The 18,623-nt window shown below is 58.9% G+C and overlaps 1 protein-coding gene across 2 annotated transcripts in view; it reads left to right on the top strand.

The window, feature by feature from the left end:
* The window catches only part of PEPD (peptidase D), a 113,276-nt gene that overhangs the window by 5,902 nt on the left and 88,751 nt on the right, over positions 1-18,623 (top strand). For both annotated transcript variants that reach the window (XR_014806016.1, XM_005653273.4), the window contains exons 2-4: positions 3,029-3,212; positions 5,043-5,170; positions 13,628-13,691. Coding sequence is in view for 1 of the 2 variants with exons in the window: in XM_005653273.4 (XP_005653330.2) it covers positions 3,029-3,212; positions 5,043-5,170; positions 13,628-13,691 (376 nt within the window). In the remaining variant the exon portion in view is untranslated. The remainder of the gene's footprint in view (positions 1-3,028; positions 3,213-5,042; positions 5,171-13,627; positions 13,692-18,623) is intronic.

The raw sequence follows: 18,623 nt of genomic DNA, 5'->3' as shown, positions 1-18,623 counted from the left end.
TGGGCTTTGCTGCGTAAGGGGAAAGAATGGGGGGCGTGGGGGACTCTGGGCAGAGGTGCTGGTGGCTGCACTTTCAGTTCCTGCAGCACGGCCAGCTGGGTTGCAGTCCTGTTTCTGAGCTGTCACTGCTGCCCTTTCATCCTTATGGCTGAGCATAGCAGGAAAGCCGCCAGCTTAGAGGAACCCTGGCCACCTGTCCCCCCCACCCCCCCCCCGACCCTGCCAGGGAGTGAGTGAGGGCACGTGCCGGGGAGGGGCCCCAGATCATATGTGGGGTGGGCCAGGCCAGCCCAAGCGTTCAGCTTCCTGTCCCGCTGGGCTGATGTAGCAACTTCTGATCAGTACAGCTGTGTGGGTGGCCCCAGGCTGTGACAGCTGTGCACTCAGCCAATATTTATTGAGCCCTTGCTGTGTGCCAAGCACAGTCCTGGGCCGGGGGCAGTGGTGACCAGAGCAGAACCAGATCTCCGTCTTCATGGGGTTTGCATTCTGGAGGGAGGAGTTGGACCTCACCAATGAGCACCAGTCAGCATATATGTTGGAAGGCAAATGTGTCCATTCAGTAGAGACCTACCAGGCGGAGCCTCACTCCAAGGGCCTACTGAATGTGGGTCTGTTCGCAGATCTTTGGGCAGGTTAAGCACACATGGGAGGAAGAGGAGCCAAGCTCATCAGGAGCCAGCGAGGCCCCTGTGTGGGAAGGGCTGCCTGGCCCCTGCTGTGGCCTTGGTGGCCAATGTAGTTCCGGGTTCCCCCAGGGAGGGAGCTGGGGAGTGGATTCTCTGTCCAGCCCCTCCCCATCCCCCACTGAGGATGTCGGTTCATTCCCTGGCATCCCTCAGTGGGTTAAGGATCCGGTGTTGCCATGAACCGTGGTGTAGGTTATAGACTTGGCTCAGATCCCACATTGCTGTGGTTGTGGTGTAGGCCAGCAGCTGTAGCTCTGATTCGACCCCTAGCCTGGGAACCTCCTTATGCTGCGGGTGCGGCCCTAAAAAAAAGCAAAAGAAAAAAAAAGGAAGCCAGGGAAAACCATCCTGAGAAAAGCATTGGAGCCAAGATGAGCAGGAGGTGTCACCTGCCTCTGAGGGTCCCTTGGCCAGCTGAGTGCCCTGAGGGGAGGGTCCACCTGCCCAGCTCTCACTGCCCTCCCAGGTAGAGGCCCCTCCCTCACACCAGCTCTGGGCTGTCCTTGACCTCGACCTCTACGCCCTCTGCCCAGACAGCCTGTAGGGCCTCCCTCTGCACATACCACAGGCCCCTGCCCAGCTCCTCCACCCTGGCTCCGGCCTTGCTAGGAGACTGGACCGGGCCCTGGGACTGCACTTCTTCCATTTCATCCTTGATGCTGCACTGTTTTAGGTTCTGGGAAGGAGACAAGGTCCCTGCCCTCACAGAGTGGGCATTTTACCTGGAGAGACAACGAGCAAGTACACGAACACAGTCAGGCAGTGAGGTGTGCTCTGGAGAGAGGTGAAGAGTGTAGGGGAAGGTTTGGATGGTATTGTTGGGAAAGCCTCCACGGAAGAGGGGGCATTTCTGCAGAGGCCTGGTTCCCACGGGCTCTCTCCCAGGGGGCAGCAGCAGCAACGGCCCCCAGTGGCGTGATTTTGGAGTTTAGGGAAGAGCGAGACGCCTGTGGGCTTCCTCTGTACCTTGTGGCTGGAAATGAGCCTCCACTGTGTTCTAGGTGAACTGGGAAGCGGGGAGGGGTCGAGCAGGGGAGCACCTGCTGGGACGTGCCTTTTTTAAGGTTCCCTCCACGGGGGTGCAGACCTGGCTGTGGGGGAAGCTGGGATTGGAGCAGCAGAGAGTTCCCTGCACTTGTCCGGGTGGGAGATGGAGGTGAGACGGAGGATGGAGAGGGGCCTGGAGGGGCTGGTGCTAGCTAGGCAGGGTTTCAGCAGAGACTGTGGCCTCCAGTGTCCCTGGCATCCAGGCCCCCTGAGGACTGGGCACCCACCTGCAGATTCAGGAGGGTGGGGTCACTGTATCCCCTACAGCGTAGGGAGGGGGTGGGCAGGGATCTGGTGGGGAGGGGTAGAATGAGGAGACCATGGGTGGCCAACACATGGGGACAGGCTTGGGTGGCTTTTCAGAGGGTGTTGATGGCAAAGGGAGAGAGGAATTGACTGCTGGAGGGCACAGTGGTCAAGGGCAGTGCTTTTATTTATTTTTAGGATGGGTGAGGTTCCTGGGTGCTGGAATGCTGAGATTCAGGAGGATCGATGGGGGAGCAACCCAGGAAGATGCGAGAGGGTGGGGCAGGCACCATCCCATCTGGGGGGAGGGAAGCTTCCAGTAGAAGCAGTGGCGTGAGGAGTCCTGAGGCAGGTGGGGTTTGGGGAGTGGGTGCTGGGAGGAGAGGCAGTATTTTCTCAGGGAAAAGGGAAGCCGGGGTGGTGGTGGGGAGAGACACCCACCTGCCCTGCAGGCCTGGCCCTGCCCGGCTGTGAGGTCTCAGCAGCTCACCCCTCGCTGGTGCTCGCCTCGCGGTCAGCACCCCAAGGGCTGCCACTCCCGGGTCCTGGGCTCCCCCTCGCCCTGGGTTCCCCCTCCAGCCCGTGGTGCATACTAGCCTGGCTTGCTGAGTGCCCTGGGGTGTGTGTGGGGAGAGGGGAGGGATAGGTAGGTGTCCTGGCTCAGGTGAGGCTGCCAGGTCTGTGATGTGCAAAGATGGCATCCTGCAGGCATGTGGGCAGGGCTGCATTGTCCCCTGGGCCAGATGTCACGTGGATGGGAAGCTCCTTGAGGGCGGGAGCCGGGGAAGGTGTGCGTCTCCAAACCATTGCAGGCTCTCCCTCTGTGGGGCCACCTGCCCACATCCCCACTTGTGATCCAGGGCTCAGGGACAGGAGGGGAGGGCGTGGTTGACAAGGCTCTGTTGTTCTCGGGCGGCCCAGTGAGGGACAGTTTCTGGGTCACAAGCAGATGGAGGCCAGCCTGCTGTGTGCTGAGAGGGGTCCTGTGGTATGAAGGGGCCCAGTGATACTAACGGAAGCCTGCCTGGCTGTGTGTGTCTTTGCAGACCCTCGTTTTGGCTGGGCAATGAAACCCTGAAGGTGCCGCTGGCGCTGTTTGTCCTGAACAGGCGGCGCCTGTGTGAGCGGCTGCGGAAGAACCCTGCGGTGCAGGCCGGCTCTGTGGTGGTGCTGCAGGGCGGGGAGGAGACGCAGCGCTACTGCACTGACACTGGGGTCCTTTTCCGCCAGGTGAGCCCACCAGCAGCTTCCAGCATCTCTGAGTACGCACTGGGCCTCCTGTCAGCTGTCTGCCCTCCTCCGGCACCGAACTTGGTGGCTCTGGGCAGCTCTGCCCCCTGGGGGACCCTGAAGAAGCTCTCTGAAGGCAGGCCAAGTCTTGGGTCCCCAGGGAGGCCACAGTCCAGGGGATAGGGTGGGGTTGGGTGGGGCAGGCAGAGCCTTCTCAGCAGTGGCTGGGGCAGAGCTGTCACCAGCCAACCTCAGCTCTCTCAGGTCGGAGTACAGAGAGGTGATGGTCCAGGGGAGCAAGCAGGGATCTCTCAGGCCAAAGTACACAGAGATGATAGTCCAGGGGAGCAAGCAGGAAAGGCTTCCTGGAGGAGGCATGTGAGCAAGGTCTGAGCAGGAGTCGGGGGCCTGGGCATTGGTCCCACTTTGGCCAGTGCTGACCCCGTGACCCTCTCTGGGCTTCGTGTCCTCCCCTGGGGAGTGATCCAGGGGCTCCTCGAGGTTTTGGAACCCTGTGGGGCAGCAGGTGGCCCAGCTGCAGGGAGCCACCCTGGATGTGGTTGCCTTGGCTGAGAATTGCTGGCACACTCAGTTTCTGGGAATGGGAACAAGGACAGTCACCAGGGGGCTCTCCCAGAAAGCCAGGGTGGCTCCGAGCCGGCCGCACTCATTGATCCTGGCATGGCAGCCACTTTACAGAAGAGGTGAACAGGCTCCGAGGGGAAATGACTTGCCGGAGGGTGAATTAGAACCCCATCTCCAGATGCCAAGTCTAATGCCCTCTTGTCCCTGCCACGCCCAGAACAAGGGGTCTGACACACTGGAACTCCCTGGGTGTAGGCAGAGCCCAGAGGACGTGGCCATCCAGCATCCAGGTCCGGGAGGAGGCAGGGGAGCAGGAGGGGAGCTGAACGTGGAGAGCGGATGGCAAGATGTGGCCTTCCCAGCTGGACAGTGCCACCCCCTGCAGGGCACGGGCTGGCCGAGCTCCACTGCCAGGAGCCATAGTGTGGTATTTTCTCGGCGAGGGGCCTCCTCCTACCCGAGGGCTTCCCCCTGCCGCATTGTTCCTGCAGCTGCAAGCCTGCCGTCCCCTGGTCACTGGAGACGTGGCGGTCTGCATAAGTGCTCTCTGACTGGTCTCCATCTCGAGGCTCGAGGCTTCCATATTCTGCGGTTTAAGAAGCGATCTAAATTCAGCCGTTGGCTCCCTTACTGATGTTATGCGAGATTAATTTTAGAAAAGAGCCTCCTCCACTTCATACCTTTATAACGTTATTTTAGCTCCGTGTTTAATGCTAAACACTGAAGTCATCCGCTGCCCCGGGGGTGGGAGAAGGAAGGAAGCCGGCCTAAATGGAGGAATCCATTTCTGAGCAGACATCCGGCCTGGGCGTCTAAGTCAAGGTGGCATCTTGCGGGCCTGCAGGCGGTGAGGGTGGCAGAGAGGTGAGGGTGGCAGGGGGGCCTGGGCAGGGCCACGCCGGACCCATGGTGCTCGCGGGCACCTGTGTCCTAGCCTGGCCTAGCAGGGGCCTGAGGGCTGGCGAGGTGGGCCTGAAACCTGCATCATCAAAGGAGGCTCAAAGCAGGGTCAGAGCAGCCAGCCATGCTGTCCCCTCCCCAATCCTGGCAAGAGGAGACGGCAGCCCACAGCTGGCGTTGGGGGCAGGGTGCCGGGATGGAGGGTGGTGTAGGGCTCAGTGGGCCCCAGCTGATTCTCTGGGGTGCAGGAAGGAAGGCTTTCGGTCGGGGGCCCCACCTTTCTCCTTGCACCTCATGTTTCTATCCTGCTGACTGGGTGTACTATGTCCCCTGTTTCTGCCACAGGAGTCCTTCTTTCACTGGGCGTTTGGTGTCACCGAGCCAGGCTGCTACGGCGTGATTGACATAGACTCTGGGACATCCACTCTGTTCGTGCCCAGGCTTCCTCCCAGCCATGCCACCTGGATGGGAAAGTAAGGAGCCGTTCGGGGCGTGTGACCTGTCTGCTGACTGCTTGACTGGCTGGGGATGGGGGTGGGTGCAGGGCCCAGCCTGGGGGTGGCAAAGGGGGAAGAGTAGCAAGAGGGCCCTGCCCGTTAACAGCCTGGCCTGCTCTGGGCCAGAGACCTGTGCCCTTGATTGAGAAGGGGTGTCAGGGCTGGAGCCACAGACTGGGGTCCTGTTTGTTCGGAATCTTGAAATTCTGCATTCCCAGCTTTGTTCAGAGATGCCTGAGGCTTGGACCCCAGTGGACCATCACCTCCTGCATGGCGTCCGTGAGAGTGTGGTGGGGGCTGACTTGGATCAGGGAGGGCAGCCTGGGGCCCTTCCTTGAGGCCCATCACTGATGTTCGGGGTGTTATCGGATGCCTCCTGTGTGCCTGCTTTAGGACTAAGCTACGCAGGGCCTGCCTCACTCGGTTTAAGGGAGACTGGGTCGTGTTCTAAGGTTGTGCTCTAGGGTTGGGCTGTGTGCGAAGTGTGGGGCCAGAGGCCTGGGTGAAGCTGGAGGCTGCCTCCCCCATCATCCGTGATGCCTGCTGGCTTTATGGCCCTTAGCTGCGTCCACCTGTCCCCAGGGCCATCCTGCCTGCTCAGAGGCACTGAGGTGGAACTGTATTTAATTAGAGATGCTTGAGGTGACCAGAGGATCCTGCTAAATGCCCACCGCCTTCCAGCATGTCATTTCTGCCAGGGGAGTGCTTATTCTGGGCTAATGTATAAATTGCAGCCTTTGCTGTCTTCTGTCCCCAAATACTCATTACCAGATAGACTGGCAGGTCTGCGGTGGTTTGAATGACAAGGCACCTGGCTGCTGTAGGGACGTGGCTCTGTGCAGAGAGCCAGGGCAGGGCCCCCCAAACCTCCTCCTTTGTGTGCTGCCCGGCCCCACTGGCCCTTCAGTACAAACACCACAGCCTCCACGGTTGGCTTGCTATGTACCTCTCCTGCCATCTCGGGGTGAGGGTTTCAGCTTTCAGTGGTTCTGCTCTAAGTCCACTTGGCAGGATCCCTGGCCCTGGGCCTTCAGCTTTGCTTTTTAAGCATAATCAGCAGCAGAAGAGAAGTGGGCTGTGCTTCCCTTGGCAGGCAGGGTGTTTTCCTGTCGTGGCCTTGGGGAGGGATGGTGGGAAGTGGACCTGCCCCATCCAGCTGGCCTTTGGGGTGGATGGCTGGGTGGCCACATAGGTTCTGGCCCTCCTGGAGGCCCCTGGGGCAGATGGCATAAATGTTCACCCCCAGCAGAGTGAGCAGGTGTCTAGGGACCCCCATGCTGGCTGAGGGTGGGCGCTGGAAAGTTGTACCGCCTTCTTCCCAGAGGGTGCGGCATTGGAGTGGCTGCGGGGGGTGGGGTGGGGGGAGGAGAGCTCCGTAGGCTGGATGCTACCCAGGCCTGGGGTGGGGTGGGCTGCAGAGGGGGCTGGCAAGGGAGGTGTCTCCTCTGTCCTCTGGACCACCCTGCGCATTTGGCTGCAGTGTGTCTGCTCCTGCAGAGTAGCCGGCCTTGGGTTTGGCCTGGGGCGGGCCCTCAGTGTCCATCTGGGTCCCTGCAGCTACATGAGCAGATCAGGAGATGTGCGTGCTCCTGGGAAGGTGGCTCCTGCCTCACCCAGCTCTTGCGTCCTCATCCTGTCAGGACCTTTTCCATCGAGCTTTATTTCTGTCTGAGTCCTATGATGAGTTTTAAAGAGGGAACGGGCTCAGTGTGGTGGTGTGGCCCATGCAGTGTGGAAGCTTGCCTGAAGGCTCAGTGGGCCTCTTTGGGGAGCGGGTCTGGCCACCGTCTGGGCTTCTGATGCCCGATGTGTGGACCAGCAAAGATGCTCTGCATGAGGCATCACCAGGGCTGTCATCACGGCGATGGTCACTGGGGACAGTTATATTTGTGACACTGAACTGAGGCAGGGTGCTGGGGACAGGCAGCTTGTAACGTCCATAATATCTGTGGCCATTCCCTGTGGAGAGCTAGAATCTTCCTTCCTGCTTGACGTGGTCAGGACCTGGGTGCCTGTCTCCCTAAGTGAATGTGGCCAGGTCCCTGTGTGACTCCTGAGGCTAGACTGTAAAGTGCGCTGTGGTCTCCATTTGGTCCTCACTCCTGGGACACTCGCCCTTCAGCCCAGCCGCCACGCGGCCAGGGGCCCAGACTCCAGCACCATCCACTGAGCTGATGACTCCAGGACCCAGCCCTCTCAGGGCTCAGGACAGAGCCGGACCTTTGGTCCACGAATGTGATAAATGCTTTGTAACTCTCCTGCGTGTCAGGGTGGTTTGTCACAAAGCCCTGGTAACTGGAGGAGATTCCTGGTGAGAGTTTAGATCTGGTCTTGGCAAAAAGATTCTCCCAGAGCCCTTCCTGCCAGTAGTGTGTCCGGGAATAGCTGGGCCCCTGGGTGGCACCCCTGGTGTTGGCCTGGCCGCCCTCTCAGCCTCCCTGGGGCCCTGCCTCCTGGCTCTGGGGCTGAGATGCCCACCACTCAGAGCAGCACGGCAGCCAGAGATGCTGCACCTGAGACGTGGGCGTGGACACTGGGGCGTTTCTGTCAGGAGGGGCTCTTCTGAGCATCTGCTGCCTTTTATGCAGAGCTGACTCTCCCAAGAAGTCAGGGAGCACCTGTCCCCGGGAGGGGTGGGCAACCTCCAGGGCGCAGTCCCTGCCTCGGGAACTCCACTGTCCAGTGGGAAAACCGAAGCAGATCTCACCCTGCCTGCCCACAGCCAGCATCTGGGGACCCAAGTGGTACCTGACTTGAGGGTTTAAAACCCAGCACCTGATTGCTCGGGAAGCAGCTGTTGGCACTTGGTTACCCTGGAGTGTCATCTTCAATAATACGGGGATGACATTCTGTGCTTTGGTCACGGCTAGGTTTCTAACACTGCTGTTACAGTTTCTCTAGTCTGTCCCTGCTTTGCCAGGGTGGCTGATTGTCCAGTGTGGACCTTTGAGGGCACCAATGGGTCTGCAGGGTGGGTCTCCCTGACGGCAAAGCTCCACATGCATGCTGAGCAGGCCAGTCCCAAGGGGCGCTCCGGCCCTACAGTGGAGAGCTGGCTTCTTGTCTTCTGCAGACCTGGCTCCTCTCCCTGCCCACCTGCACAGGCCTTTCCTTCCCTCTGCACTGGGGCCACCCTCTCCTAGTCCCCATGTCCTAAGCCTTCGGGGGAGGAGGCCCGATGGGAACAGGGCAATAGAGGGGGTTGGTTTTCTGGGGCTGGAGGTGGGGAGCGGCCAGATCTGATGTGTATAGCTGTTTCCAGACACAAATAATCAATAGGGCTGGAGTGAGCCTGATGGGATTACCTGGCCTTTGCAATCAAAACCCACCAGACTGAACATTTGACCTTCAGCTCCTCAGCTTCCTTTTGAGTCTCTATCTGACGGCTTTTGAAAATCCATCTGGCAGATAACTGCAATCCAAAGTCGCCCGGGGAAACAACACCCCCGTCTGCAGATCTGCCACTTCCTGTGTAAACAGCCTGTCCTGTTGTCAGGGTTGCAGACGCCGAGCCCGCGCTCAGCCTGTTCCTCACCCCGGGCCTTTTAGGGGGCGAGAGTGTGGTAGCTTCTAATTTGTTTGTGTTTGGACTTGTTGCTTACAAACGTCTGGTGCCTTTTTGGTGTGAGGGTATTTCCCAACATTTTGGTCAGAATCAGGCTCAGCGGATGGCGGTTTTGGCTGCTGGGGTGTCTGGGGTCCTCTGAGCAGGCAAGAAATCCCCTCTGTGACTCAGCACCCTGGGCAGCTGCAGCACCAAGAGAGGACGAGCGACTTGGGCCCGGCTGGAGCCTTTGAGTCTGGCCGTGTTCTGCTCCTGTCCTGGCTGAGACCTCAGGCTTGGAGCCGGAGACAGTGTGGCTGGCAGGGGGCAGGGGTGGGGGGGCGGTCTATGGAGAGGAGGGGGCTCTCTCCAGGGCTGAGGCCCTGAGCACAGTACTTTCTGGTATGGAAACCAAAGCGTGTGAGCTCTGGGGTGTGTGTATGCGTGTCTGCACTGTGTGTGGGGGGGGTGGGGGAGTATAGTATGGTATGTGTTGGTGTAGTGTGTGTGGGTGGATACTGGGGGGTGGGGTATGTGCCGTGTGTAGTGTAGGGTGTGTGTGGGGGTGCATGCTGTGGGGTAGGGTGTGTGTGAGGGGTTGGGGTGTGTGCCATGTGTATGTGGAGAAGGGTGTGTGTGTGTCGGGGGTGCATATTGGCAGGGTGTGTATGTGGAGGGTGTGTGTGTTGCGAGGGAATGTGTGTGTGTTGAGGGGGGGTGTGGTTTTTCACACTCACTGCCCCCGACTCCGTACCCACCCCTAGGTCGCAGGAGGAGGCTGCCTCAGCCTGCCTGGTAGCCTGGCCCTGGCTCCCTCTGTCTTCCGGGAGGGTGTGTGGGCACTGCCAAGGGTGCAGGTTCAGGAAATTCCTTTGGCTCTTACCCCAGGCGGTTTGCAGGGAGCCCAATCCCGTGCAGCCCCAGGCCTGGCCAGGCGTTTGCCAGAACTCTCAGCCAGGCACCTCTCCCGGGCTCCTCTGACCTCAGGCCTCCTCTTCATCACCTCTGCCTCAGGAGCGGGCCTCTCTGAGAAGTGCTGCCCTGCCCTCACGGTCACGGGAGCGACTCCCAGGATCAGGCGCCCACATAGCTCTGGAGAGCTCTGCTTTTCCCTGACAAGCTAACAGAGCCCCGAAATGGTTGCTGACTTCATTCCGGAATAAGTGCAGGGCATTGAGCAGGATGAGAGGCCGCGACGCTGTTTGCAGCTGCAGGCAGACTCTGGCGGCTGGAAATTGATGATGATGGCTGCAATTTGGTCCTATTACTTATTCATTAACCACGTGCAGGTGGTCAGCTAATCGGCCAGACCTGCACTGGGAAGTTTTTTTCTGGAGGGCTCCATCGTATCTGCACCATGGGCATTAATTCAATGTCTCCTTTTCCCAGGAGGCCCCTCACAGGGTATTGACACTCACTGCACCAGCCCTGACCCTGAGCTCTGGGAAGGGCCTCCCTCATCCTAGTCTGGGCCCACCTGCTGGTGGTGGAGAAGCCCGCCCCTGCTGGGTCCTCAGACACTGGCTCTTTCTTTCTTTCATTTTTTTTTTTTTTAACTTTTTATGGCCACATCCATGGCATGTGGAAGTTCCCACGCTAGGGGCTCAAATCAGAGCTGCAGCTCTGGCCTCGGCCACAGCCACAGCAATGCAGAATCCGAGCCGTGTCTGCGACCTGCACCACGGCTCACGGCAACGCTGGATCCTTAACCCACTGAGTAAAGCCAGGGATTGAACCCGCAGCCTCGTGGATACTAGTCAGGTTTGTTACTGCTGAGCCATGATGGGAGCTCCTTCTTGACCACATGAACCCCTTTGAGTGGAGCCCTCCCTCCTCTCTCCTGCCCAAGCTGTCCCTTCCTTTTGAAAGGAGAGTTTCTGGGCTGGGTTGGGCTTCCTGGCTGACCTGCCCTCTCTCCTCCAGTTGCATCTACTTGGATCTCCCATGGGATGGGCTCCAGCCTGAGCTGCCCTACTGGACCCCACACTCCAGCCGGACAGCACACAGCCCGCTGTGTGGCCACTGCCAGCCTGGCACTCAGTTGTCATAGAGCTGCCCAGGGACCTCTGCAACCAGCTCTGCAGGGATCGTGTGAACCCACCACTCCTCCCGTCAACTCCAAATAGTGGCTGCCAAGCCTCTACTGGCTGGCTCGACGTGGCAGCCTGACACACTTATCCCTCAGGATGACATTTCATTTTTACTGTAACTGGCCTCAAAACAGGAAAGATAAGTACTGTTCAAACTTAATTATCGCTGCCCTTTAGGGGAAAAAAAAAAATGTGACATGCAGGGAGTTCCTGTTGTGGCTGAGGAGTAACGAACTCGACTAGCATCCATGAGGACACAGGTTCAATCCCTGGTCTCGCTCCAAGAATCCGGCATTACCATCAGCTGTGGTATAGGTTGCAGATGCAGCTCGGATCCTGCATTTCTGTGGTGGTGGCGTAGGCTGGCAGCTCTAGCTTCGATTGGACCCCTAGCCTGGGAACCGCTATATGCCGTGGGTATGGCCCTGAAAAGACAAAAAAAAAGAACATGCAGAGTGCCAGAAAAGATGCCCATAGCTTTTAGGTTGCCAATGTCAAATGGCTATTCTTGATGAGATTCAGGCCTGTGGCTAGTTGGGCAGCTTGGGCCCTTGAGACCTAGGTTGTGCTCTGGACTGTGTCATCCGACCTCACCGAGAAGGGCAAAGGGTGCTTGGTGGGGCTGATGCCTGAACTCACTTCCTGCTGGGCACCAGGACGGCAGCAGCTGGCTCTCCTGTGCACTGGCTGGCTCTTGCCGTTCGTGGCCAGTGAAGTGGCTCACTGCTGGTAAGCGAGGGGTGGACAGGTGAGCGCATGGCCCTGGGGCCACCCATAGATCACAGCTCCCTGTGTTCCCCTCTGCTTTGTCCCTCCTCCCCCTGCTTCCTTAGGTTCCACCTGGTTCAGACCTTGAGCTCAGGTCAAATGCAGGGCATGTCCCCAGTTTCTAAAGTCTCCGGGGTCTCCACTGGGTCCTGGCTGCCGAGACTCCCGGGCAGGGCAGGCAGGCGCACATTTTCCAGGGACTCCCTTGCAGGATGGCTTGGGTGAGCTGGGAGGGTTAGGGTCCCTGAGGGGAGGGGAGGTGAAAAGCTCAGTGCCCAGGCTCACGACTAAGGCACCCGCTGTAGGGATCTTGGAGGCTGGCCTCGCAAGCAGGTCCTTGGCTCCTCCTGAATCTTTCAGGAGTTCGCTTTTGATGCTGTCACAGCTGGAGGTGATGCAGAGACTGGGGACCAAAGGGGAACTGGGGACCTGCGGAGGATGCTGGGCTTCTCTCTTAGATCTGGGACTGGAGCCGGGCAGTCAGAGTGAAGGTGGTGGTGCCACTGATGGCCCTGCCTCTTGCCCTTCTGGCCAATGCATTTGTGCTCTGCTGAGAGTGCCACCCCTCAGTAGCAAAGGGTCAGTGAGCTCTTTGCAGTAAACCCAGGCACCGGGGCCTCCAGCATCCAGGCGAAGGTACTTATCATCAGTTCCTGCCCCATGTAGCTGCTTCAGGCAGTGCAAATGGAGGCACCAGACTTGGGCCATTTAACTTTGAAGTCCTGTCTCAAACAGAGAAGCTCATGTGGCTGAATTGTGTGGATTTACGTAATAGTGGGAACGTGACACCCAGCGCCTTCTTCAGAGAAGCCAAGAGGGTTCTGGGGCCTGGTGTCACCCACTGGAGTGACCACTGCCTCCCTGGCCCAGCTCCCCTCCCGAGGCTGTGAATTCCTGCTGCTGGTCCCCGAGGCCCACCCACATGTCTCTGGGTGGTGCTCTGTGCTCCGGCCACAGCCCAGTCTGGAATGCTTGTTTGGGTGGAGAAGAAATGGTGCAGGGCTTAGAGCGGGGAGTGGAAACCTGTCTCTTGGGCAGTGATGCTGGTCATTGGTGTTTCAAGGGCTGGTGGAGCCAGCTGTCAGAGCTGGCCATCTCCCAGTCCCAGCGTGCTCTGCCTCTCTGGCCCCCCTGGGTCTCACCCAGGCGCACTGTCCTTGGCCTCTCCATCTCCCTGTCATCCGCTCGCCCTGCAGAGCCCAGGAAGCCCGATCAGAAAACCATCTGCTGCTTCCTCTGAGGCCTCTTTCGGATCTGACACTCAGTGACTGGAATACCATGTGATCACAGGCAGGATGGGGCTGAATCCCCTGTGCTGATGTGGTGCTCAGGCGTGAGACGGCGCAGGACGGCATGCCTATGTCCCTAGACTTGGCTGGTGCTCCTGATGTGAGCTCTGTCACCAGCAGTGACAGTGACTCATCTGCTGACCTAGAGGCTGGGGGGTGGGGCTGCCGTCCAGTGTGCAGCCAGGACCAGGAGCCCTGCGGGAGGAAGGCAAAGGCTACCCAGCCTCCCCTAGCCTGGGTCTTTGTCTTTTCACGGGCTGATTTCTCAGGGACGATGAGTAAGCTTGAATGTTCCTCATCGCTGTGAGTAATACTGGTACTGACTTCTTTAAAGTGTTAATTTTTAAACTTTCCATTAAAGAGGTTCCGTGGGGGCTTGGGAGGCAGCTTATTTCACGCCCCAAAGAGTGGGGTGTGCTGGCTGGCTGCCTGGTGGCGGTGGAGGGAGGTATGTCTGCAGCTGCTTACCCCGAGTGGCCAGGGTCACGGGCTCCAAGGAGGAGCCAAGGTCGGCTGGGGGAGGTGGAGGGAGGCAGGTGGGGCTCGGCCGTCACTCCTCACTCCGTGGCTTAGTGCCCTCTGCCCCCCGAGCCTGTGTTGGGCAGACTGGCTTGGTGCCATGTGCTGGCTGGGACAGGGATGGGCCTGGGGCTTCCTGGCCTGGGCTCGGGGGTGGGGAATGCAGCCTGGGCACCCCCGCTGCCAAACTCTGACCCTGGTGTTCCTTGTGCTTCCCTTTGAGGATCCACTCCAAGGAGCACTTCAAGGAGAAGTACGCCGTGGACGACGTCCATTATGCGGACGAGGTCAGTGGTGGCGGACCCCTCCTCTGTGGCGGCACAGGGCTTCTAGTCACCCCTCTGCTCCAGATTCCCTCGTCTCCCTCTGCCGCAGCCTGGCTGGATGTCGCGAGACACCGCAGCCCGGCCACCAGCTGCCGTGGCAGTGCCCTTGTTCGGAGGGCGCTCAGGAACCGTGTGGCTCAGAGCTCCCCAGGAGGCCCCTGCTCTGCCCCAGGCGGTGACCGACTCCGTGGCTGGAAGTGTCTGGTACCTGGGATGTGGCTGCTGAGCTGCACATGGGGTCTGGGGGTTGGGGGTCTCTATGAAGGTCTGGTCTAAGGGCTCCCCAGACTCAGCTGGGCCCTTCCCACCAGCCCTGGCCAGCTGCAGATGCTGCAGTCAGAAAAGCCCCAGACTACGAGTGGCCCGGAGGAGGGGGGTGGGGTGGGGTTGGAGGTCCCTGGCTTTCATTGTCTTCCCAGCGTGGTTGCCCAATGGTGTCGTGTGGCCTGGGTTGCCATGTGACTGTCCTCCCGGGGCTTTGAATCTGTCCCCAATCCAGGCAGTCAAAGGGGGCCACCCCTGACCTCCATTGCTGATAAAGCCGGGTTGTGGCAGAGGTGAGAGCATAGCCACTCGCCTCTGTGGTCTCCTTAGAAACCAAGGGCCCCTGACACCAAACCACTGCCAGGCACACTGGAGGCTGCTCTGCTCTATCCCTGGATGCTGTCTTTGTTGCCTAGAACATAAACACTGGGAGGTGCCCTGGCCTGGCAGGATCAGCTGGACAGGGCCCCTCTGTACCACATTTGCCCAGACAGAAGTCGTCATACCCTGAGAGCCGGGGTGCAGGGTGGAAGCTGCTGGAGGAGCCAGCCAGCCGAGGCCCAGCAGCAGCACCCATGCCTCCACGCCTTCCCTTGGGCAGGACACAGGCTGTGTGGGAGAATGATGGCCCTGGGTGGGAGGCTGCTTCCCGGGCATCTAGGTCAGACAGGCGGTGCTGGGCAGAACCAGCCTGGCCTGCTTGGGGGCAGACAGCTCACCTTGATGACTGCCCGTGCCGTGCCCCAGCAGGCTGGTGCCAGGACCATCCTCTATGCTGGACAGTCGTGCTTCTGTTCTGCCGTCCTGGAATGTGGTGCCCATTCTCTCTCCATGTCTACCCATCCTTCTGCCCCTCTGCTTTGGCAGGCGTATCCCTCCTGCCTCTAAACTGCATCTTAACATTATCACCTTTTGAGACCTTGACTCTCCAGGTCTTTTCCAGGGTGACACCTGGAGGGTGCAGCCTGGGACGGGCCCTGGGACACGGACCTTGTGCCGCAGCCCTCTGCATCCCCTGCCGACTCCCGTCTACACTGGCAACCCTGCCCTGCCTCTTGGGATCACTTGTAGACATGGTGGATCCTGGCTGTGTTCTGGTCTATACTCTGCCCTTTCCTGGTCTTTGTGGCTAAGGCCCAGTTCTTTCCCCCCAGAGTCTAGCATCACACTCTTCCTGCCCAGTCCCCGGGACATGTGGGCATCAGAGCTGGTTGGGGTGGGAGCTGAGCTCAGTAGCCAGGGGCACACTCTGGTGCAGAAAGTGACCACACGGGCAGTTGGTCCTCCGTGTGGTGATGCCCAGTCAGCAGGGGCTTAAGAAGGAGTGTTCTTGACATCCCCAGGGCCACGGGGTCTATATCTGTAGCACTTTCTGTCGGATTGAATTGTAGCATGAAGGGGGCTGGATCTTTATTTTATGTCATGTGATTCAATCCCAGGTTTTTGGGGGGTGACTCATAGCATCAGAAGAGTCTGTTAATATACACATGATGTGTTCTCTAAGCCTCTTGTGTTTAGGATCTCAAATAGTCTGAACATTTATTTGTGTGCTTCTGATGAGGGCATTTGCCTCTTACCTTATGTGTCTTTCTTTTTTTTTTTTTCTTTTTGCCTTTTTTAGGCTGCACCTGTGGCATATGGAGGTTCCCAGGCTAGGGGTCAAATCAGAGCTGTAGCTGCCAGCCTATACTACAGCCACAGCAACGCCAGATCCCAGCCGCGTCTGCGACCTACACCACAGCTCAGGGCAACACTGGATTCCCTAATCCACTGAGCGAGGCCGGGGATTGAACCTGCAACCTCATGGATCCTAGTCAGATTCTTAACCCGCTGAGCCACGGTGGGAACTCCTCATCTTGTATTTCTAAGTGCTGGAGAGGGAGTGGTGCCCATCCTCAGGTCTGATTTCCTTCTGCCCCTCTGCTTTGGCAGGCGTATCTCTCCTGCCTCCAAACTGCATCTTAACATTATCACCTTTTGAGACCTTGACCCTCCAGGTCTTCTCCGGGGTGACTCCTGGAGGGTGCAGCCTGGGACGAGTCCTGGGACACGGACCTGCCTTGCCTGGGACTCTGCCCACAGAGTCAGAATGTTTTTGTGCCACATCCTCCCAGCCATAGCCTGACAGTGTTGCTTTTATGACTGGGGGATGGGGTGGGGAAATCAACTCCATTCACCCTGTGATTTCTGGGGCGAAGGAGAGCTGGCCTTCAAATGAGATGACACAGAGGAGGACTTGAGTGTCAGAATAGGAACGCCTGTAATGATAGTGTAGAATTAGAGCCCACAGGCCAGCTAACTCTGAGTCTGTGTTTACGAAGCGGAATCCTAAGCTTCATAAATACAGAAGGCTTCAGCGGAGCTGAGAGCACAGGAGCTTTCTGCAGCCCCCGCTGTTATCGCTGCCACAGTTAATCGGTTTTGTCTTGGCTATTACCGCCGTGGTTCTTCTTGGAAACAAGGGCCCATGTGGACTGTGAGTCAGGTGCTTCACTCCAGGGTGGTGCCTGCCGATTCCGGTAACCTTGGCGTCTCCCTCTTGCTCTGGCCCCCGGTGGCTGCAGCTCTCACCCCATTACAGAGGAGGCCAAGGGTCAAAGCGGCAAAGGGCCCCATCCACAGCCCCACAGCCAGGGCATCCTAGAGTTGGGATGCCAGCCAGAACCTTTGGACCCTGGAGGCTCCCCCTGCACCTCTGCTCCTGCCCTGTCAGCAGTGAGGGGATGCTGCAGGAGACACCTGTGGAGGTGACGAGACTCCTAAGTGCCTTTGATTTTCTGTGGCTTGGATGGAGCATGGCGGTACAGACACCTGGGCTGGGAGGCCCTCGAGGTGCCCAGGGCCATTCCATCATGTGACAGGAAGCCCTTCGGGGATGGGCTCCTGGGCCAGGTCTAGGGTGCTCAGCCTGATCCAGCTTTGGGCAGCCGTGGCCATCCATACAAGTCACAGACTGGGGGCAGCTGACCCTTGATGCCTCTGAAAGAAGGCAGGAAGTCCCCCACCCCAGGCCATGCCTGTTGCTGGGTACCATGTGTAAAATACAGGTGTCTGAGGTAGCGAACCTGGCTGTCTAGTTCCCTTCCTCCCATAAGTGATCCTGAGTTTAATTATTGAGAAGGGAGGGGAGGCTCAGGAGAACGCTGAGAGGTGCTCCAGGCATTGCAGTGCAGACACTGGTTTCTATCAGGGGACAGGAGCTGGCCAGGTGGAGGGCACGTGTTGTGTTTTCCTCTCTGGCACCAGGCAGGTGTTGCCAGGGTCCCTGGTGCAGATGCAATAGACCTTGGTGGCAGCACAGTGATGGATGCCCCTTGGCCCTTGGCCTCGGTAGGTAGAGGTATCAGGGAGTGGTGGGGTCTGCGCTCAGCCCTCTGAAGGGGCAGCTGGCCCAAGGTTGCTAGATACTCTGAGTGATCATGAGTACCTGTCAATACACAGTGTTGGTGGTCTTTCCCGATGTTTACTTTTAGAAACAAATCGAACGTTTAAATACCTTGCTGGCCACCAGTGTGCAGTCTTGTTTCAGACTGCCCCAAAAAAGGCTCACTTTTAAAAGCTTTGCTTTTAGCATGGTGAGGCCCAGCCCCTGGAGCAGTGCAGGCTCTCTTGGCAGCACTGGTCATGGATTGTCCAGCCCCTTTTCCTGGATCGTCACCCTTGAAGAGTGGCCTCCAGGCCTGGTCGGAGCCCTGGGCACGAGGGTGCTCAGAGTGTCCGCGGGAAGCCTCTGGTTGTCCGCGGGGCTCTGCAGAGTTCCATGTGTGCTGTCCGCCTTGACCTGCCTGTGCGGCGAGACTACCTGGGAAATTGGTGCTGAGGCTGGAAGCGAGGCAGGGTTGTTTACCAGCATCGGTTTGTGAGAGCCCATGGGTCCCCAGTGACCACCGCTCCATGGAAATGAGGCTTTGGTTGACAGAGCCAAGCTGTCCTGTGTGTGAAGCTGCTTTTCCAGCTGGGACGCCTAGCTGCCTCTTCGCGTTCATTTCTGAGACACGGAATCAGGGTGTGCTGATGAGAGGGGAGCGCTAATGGGTCTCCTTGGGGAAGGGCTGGTGCAGCCGCCCGATGGGGGCAGGTTTTGCAGCCGCAGCGGTAACTGGGGCCTACTCGAGGGGTCGTGATCAGTAACCGGCGCTGCCCTGCCAGGACCAGCAGACACCTGGCCTGCTGCGCTCGGCCTCCCTCCTGCTGCACATGGGGCGGCGCTGAGAGCAGGCTATGTTCTCCTCCATCATCCCCACCAGCACGTCCAGACTCGTAGCCAAGAGAAAAACCCATCAGCCTGCACATTCGTTATCCTGCTCCCCTCTCCCAAGGACAAGAGCACACACAATCCCCAAGGGCCTGCTCGCTCTCCGGTTCTGCCGCTGTAATTGATGGACCCGCTGCGTGCTGATGAATGCAGACCCTTCGGCCAACATCACAGCACATGCAGGGCCTGACAGGTGCGGCTCTGGTTCCTTGTAATGGGCCACCCCCTCCCTGGGGAGTGCCAGCCACGCACCACCACGTGCTGCCTGTGCTCTGGTCATTCTCAGAGCAATTACTGAGCAGACGGGGTGGGCCCAGGGGGATGGAGCGCCGGACCTGCTGGCGGGAGGGTGGTTGGCACATATCCCGAGTCAT

The sequence above is a fragment of the Sus scrofa genome, chromosome 6 (genome assembly GCF_054392235.1).
Source record: "Sus scrofa isolate SSC_HxYL_T2T_F1_AM1 chromosome 6, Sscrofa_HxYL_maternal_Yorkshire_Landrace_v2.0, whole genome shotgun sequence".
Lineage (NCBI taxonomy): Eukaryota > Metazoa > Chordata > Mammalia > Artiodactyla > Suidae > Sus > Sus scrofa.
The sequence above is the reverse complement of the archived record's forward strand: the minus strand, read 5'-3'. Positions and strand labels throughout refer to the sequence as shown.